The sequence below is a fragment of the Ostrea edulis genome, chromosome 1, assembly GCF_947568905.1.
Source record: "Ostrea edulis chromosome 1, xbOstEdul1.1, whole genome shotgun sequence".
Classification (NCBI taxonomy): Eukaryota; Metazoa; Mollusca; class Bivalvia; order Ostreida; family Ostreidae; genus Ostrea; species Ostrea edulis.
In genome coordinates, this window is record NC_079164.1 from 98066982 (window position 1) to 98073127 (window position 6146).

Genomic DNA, 6146 nt, shown 5'->3' on the forward strand with positions numbered 1-6146 from the left:
AAATTCTATATAGACCTGACTGATTTACTATAAACAACAAAGTAACAAATTCTATATAGACCTGACTGATTTACTAGAGACCAACAAAGTAACACATTCTATATAGACCTGACTGATTTACTAGAGAACAACAACAAAGTAACAAATTCTATATAGACCTGACTGATTTACTAGAGAACAACAACAAAATAACAAATTCTATATAGACCTGTCTGATTTACTATAGAACAACAACAAAGTAACAAATTCTATATAGACCTGTCTGATTTACTATAGAACAACAACAAAGTAACAAATTCTATACAGACCTGTCTGATTTACTATAGTATTAACAACAAAGTAACAAATTCTATATAGACCTGTCTGATTTACTATAGTATTAACAACAAAGTAACAAATTCTATATAGACCTGTCTGATTTACTATAGTATTAACAACAAAGTAACAAATTCTATATAGACCTGACTGATTTACTATAGTATTAACAACAAAGTAACAAATTCTATACAGAGCTGACTGATTTACTATAGTATTAACAACAAAGTAACAAATTCTATACAGACCTGACTGATTTACTATAGTATTAACAACAAAGTAACAAATTCTATATAGACTGTCTGATTTACTATAGAACAACAACAAAGTAACAAACTCTATACAGACCTGACTGATTTACTATAGTATTAACAACAAAGTAACAAATTCTATATAGACCTGACTGATTTACTAGAGAACAACAACAAAGTAACAAATTCTATATAGACCTGTCTGATTAACTATAGTATTAACAACAAAGTAACAAATTCTATATAGACCTGACTGATTAACTATAGAACAACAACAAAGTAACAAATTCTATATAGACCTGTCTGATTTACTATAGTATTAACAACAAAGTAACAAATTCTATATAGACCTGACTGATTTACTAGAGAACAACAACAAAGTAACAAATTCTATATAGACCTGACTGATTTACTATAGAACAACAACAAAGTAACAAATTCTATATAGACCTGACTGATTTACTATAGAACAACAACAAAGTAACAAATTCTATATAGACCTGACTGATTTACTATCAACAACAACAAAGTAACAAATTCTATACAGACCTGACTGATTTACTATAGAACAACAACAAAGTAACAAATTCTATATAGACCTGACTGATTTACTATAGTATTAACAACAAAGTAACAAATTCTATACAGACCTGACTGATTTACTAGAGAACAACAACAAAGTAACAAATTCTATATAGACCTGACTGATTTACTATAGTATTAACAACAAAGTAACAAATTCTATACAGAGCTGACTGATTTACTATAGAACAACAACAAAGTAACAAATTCTATATAGACCTGTCTGATTTACTAGAGAACAACAACAAAGTAACAAATTCTATATAGACCTGACTGATTTACTATAGTATTAACAACAAAGTAACAAATTCTATACAGACCTGTCTGATTTACTATAGTATTAACAAGAAAGTAACAAATTCTATATAGACCTGTCTGATTTACTAGAGAACAACAACAAAGTAACAAATTCTATATAGACCTGACTGATTTACTATAGTATTAACAACAAAGTAACAAATTCTATACAGAGCTGACTGATTTACTATAGAACAACAACAAAGTAACAAATTCTATATAGACCTGTCTGATTTACTAGAGAACAACAACAAAGTAACAAATTCTATATAGACCTGTCTGATTTACTATCAACAACAACAAAGTAACAAATTCTATATAGACCTGTCTGATTTACTAGAGAACAACAACAAAGTAACAAATTCTATATAGACCTGACTGATTTACTATAGAACAACAACAAAGTAACAAATTCTATATAGACCTGTCTGATTTACTATAGTATTAACAACAAAGTAACAAACTCTATACAGACCTGACTGATTTACTATAGTATTAACAACAAAGTAACAAATTCTATATAGACCTGTCTGATTTACTATAGTATTAACAACAAAGTAACAAACTCTATACAGACCTGACTGATTTACTATAGTATTAACAACAAAGTAACAAATTCTATATAGACCTGTCTGATTTACTATAGTATTAACAACAAAGTAACAAATTCTATATAGACCTGTCTGATTTACTAGAGAACAACAACAAAGTAACAAATTCTATATAGACTGTCTGATTTACTATAGTATTAACAACAAAGTAACAAATTCTATACATACCTGTCTGATTTACTATAGTATTAACAACAAAGTAACAAATTCTATATAGACTGTCTGATTTACTATAGTATTAACAACAAAGTAACAAACTCTATACAGACCTGACTGATTTACTATAGTATTAACAACAAAGTAACAAATTCTATATAGACCTGTCTGATTTACTATAGTATTAACAACAAAGTAACAAATTCTATACAGACCTGACTGATTTACTATAGAACAACAACAAAGTAACAAATTCTATATAGACTGTCTGATTTACTATAGTATTAACAACAAAGTAACAAATTCTATACATACCTGTCTGATTTACTATAGTATTAACAACAAAGTAACAAATTCTATATAGACTGTCTGATTTACCAGTACAGACCAAACAACAAAGTAACAAATTCTATACAGAGCTGACTGATTTACTATAGTATTAACAACAAAGTAACAAATTCTATACAGACCTGTCTGATTTACTATAGTATTAACAACAAAGTAACAAATTCTATACATAGCTGACTGATTTACTATAGTATTAACAACAAAGTAACAAATTCTATATAGACCTGACTGATTAACTATAGAACAACAACAAAGTAACAAATTCTATATAGACCTGACTGATTTATTTCACACAAAGAACAAAGAAACAAACACCTAGATTTCATTGTACTCATGCAGTATTGTATGTCCTTTCTTTTAATACATGAGACAGATTTATCAATTCATTTTGAATATGCAGATTATAACATTGTATATTTTGTTGTGATATTTACTAAAGCCTATTGCCTCTTTTCATAATGATTGCATGTAGGAGTTATCGTTCGTGTGGGATGGTATATATGAACTTCCGGTAAAGGATATACAAAACACCCAAATACAAACAGTTACATTTTATGGTATGGATTCACTTATTAATACATTACAGCCTAGCCATTATCTCCTAACACTGCCGTTGAATACATCACATATTTCAAAAATTGCAAATACAAATATTTTCTCTAGTAAGTCATTTAAAAGTAGCAACAAACTCAAAGTTGCACAACATGTGCGAGACACGGCGGCCGGCTCCATTCTAACAGATAAACACATCAGACATATTGAAAATGAAAAAAAAATGTATCATGCAGGTTGGGCCAGGAAATCGAATGCATTTCCTACATCAGATCCACCCCTTATGATAACCTTCGATTTACGGCGCAAGATTATTTTGCTTACAGTTGGGCATTGAGGTGTCTTAAATTAAATATCGCAGAAGATTGCATCGGAGGTCAAAGTTCTACAATAATGTAATATTATATAAAAAATGAAATAGAATAAAATGTAAAAATATAATAAAAATCATAACATATTCTCCCACTATAGTACTCTTATTAAGGCAGACTTCTCCTCTAGCCCCCCCCGCCCCCCCCCCCCCCCCCCAATAAACATTGCATGCTGTATGAAAAAGTAAATATAACGAATTTTGAAATGCCGTTTACATTTTGCATGTGTGGAAATTGTTCTATAATCAATGGCCAGTGATTTTTTAAGGCCCATTTTGGGTCCGAAATTCGGCCCTTTCCTAAAAATTGTAATTTTTTCCCCAATTTAGCTTGCATTTTTCCCAATGATAAAATTATGAAAGAAAAATGTATTTGAAAAATCTAAACATTCGATGTGAATTATATACATACGACTTAACAAAGAGTTATGGAAATTATGATTTGGATAGAATAGTTGAAGACAGTGCTCCCACTGGACCAGAATTCCCTTTCGCCACTTTTTCGGGGAGTGGTGCGGCACAAATAATCACATGCTTTACAATTATTCCCATCATATTATATATTATTTTATTCATTACACTTATTTTAGCATTTTGAATCAGTTACATTACTTAATCATATCCAGCTACCATACTTAAACACTTCTTTCTGAAATAATAAGAAGTTGATTTGTTTGATAAATTCTATTATGGAAATCAAAATTCAGATAATAAATCATATAAATATAAACTTCATGATGCTACACCCCTCAGTGAAAACATTGTGTACATTGGCCGAAATGCAGATGTCACAAAACATCAAGCCCAATTTAGAGTCGTATCTCAACCATTCCCTATTAAATTTCCGTTTTTGTATGGAAGATTTTGCAATTTGGAGAGAATCAGATGTTTGAGCAGGTGGGGTTGACTGTAAAGCCAAACATAGATATTTTTTAATTTTAGACTGACTAAGGTCAGAAGCTACAAGTTTAGTGTCAAAATAGAATGGGGTGCATAGTCTTATGAGATTAGCATTTTTATACTTTTGCGCACCGAACTTCAAAGAAAATTATTTATTAAAATTGCATGTCCATATCAATGGTGACCGACCGCATTGTTTATGAAATATTCGAACTAAAATCAAACACATCAAAATCAAAATCTTGTAATCAACAAGTTTGGCCGCAAAAATAAACAATTGATGTATTCATATATACATTATACACAATAATAGGGCCAATTGAATTACCGGTCGGTTCTCTGGTTAAGAATTGACATTAATGTGGAGATGATAACACGATAATGAATAAGACTTTAAATGTTAAACAATTGACCACAGCATGGTAAACAGCTGTCCGATGTACTTTATTACATAATCACCGACTTTTTTGCAGCCATAAATTACCTGAGGCTGTGACCAGCTCTGTGTGCACTGGAGCGACGCGAGATTTCCGGTCGCACGTGTTGACTGAATAAACAGATTTTGACTGCATAAACAAACAGGTGATAATGTGTCACTGACAAAGGATTAGAAATACAATTTACTGCAAAAAGGGATTTTCGCCACTTTCAATTTTTTTTCGCCATTTTTGAAAAAAATTCGCCATTGGCGAAAATGGCAAAGCCCAGCTCGAGCACTGGTTGAAGATTATAGAAGGCTAAAGACAATTAGATGTGTAAAATAAAGATAATATAATGTTTGATATGATTTTAAACCTTATTCACGATCAAATTGATTTTTCCCAATTTGACTGAATTGTCGACAGTTTTTCCCAATTCGAAAACCACAGGACCCTTGTAAAATATGTAGAAAAATCACTGATGGCTATGGGAATGCGTGTGCTGCCAGGAAGTGGAAAAAATACATTCGATATTTGATGAGTACGAGGAGATTACCTGTATCATTGACCATTGCGCCCGATTCTCGCCAGTCTGTTTAAACATATATATAGTAATGTATTATAATGGAACTTGAGTGTACTTTTACATTGTCATAAAGTACCGATACTACGAAAGCCTATTAGTATCATGTAAAAAAATTAATTCACATTCCATTATCTCGTAATTACGAGAAAAGATCTCGTTATTACGAGATAATCATCTCGTAATTACGAGAAAAGATCTCGTAATTACGAGAAAAGATCTCGTTATTACGAGAAAAGATCTCGTAATTACGAGATAATCATCTCGTTATTACGAGAAAAGATCTCATTATTACGGGATAATCATCTCGTAATTACGAGAAAAGATCTCGTTATTATGAGAAAAGATCTCGTAATTACGAGATAATCACCTCGAAATTACGAGAAAAGATCTCGTTATTACGAGAAAAGATCTCGTAACTACGAGATAATCATCTCGTAATTACGAGAAAAGATCTCATTATTACGAGAAAAGATCTCGTAATTACGAGAAAAGATCTCGTTATTACGAGAAAAGATCTCGTAATTACAAGATAATCATCTCATTATTACGAGAAAAGATCTCATTATTACGGGATAATCATCTCGTAATTACGAAAAAAGATCTCGTTATTATGAGAAAAGATCTCGTAATTACGAGATAATCACCTCAAAATTACGAGAAAAGATCTCGTTATTACGAGAAAAGATCTCGTTACTACGAGATAATCATCTCGTAATTACGAGAAAAGATCTCATTATTACGAGAAAAGATCTCGTAATT

The 6146-nt window shown here is 30.9% G+C and overlaps 1 protein-coding gene across 11 annotated transcripts in view; it reads right to left on the reverse strand.

Annotated features, from left to right (window-relative positions):
- The window catches only part of LOC125671578 (uncharacterized), a 53646-nt gene that overhangs the window by 21856 nt on the left and 25644 nt on the right, over window positions 1–6146 (reverse strand). For 4 of the 11 annotated variants that reach the window (XM_048907419.2, XM_048907409.2, XM_048907381.2 and 1 more), the window contains exon 6: window positions 5358–5393. The exons of the other annotated variants lie outside the window; for them this stretch is intronic. In XM_048907419.2, the coding sequence (XP_048763376.1) occupies window positions 5358–5393 (36 nt within the window). The remainder of the gene's footprint in view (window positions 1–5357; window positions 5394–6146) is intronic. 11 annotated transcript variants of the gene reach the window in all.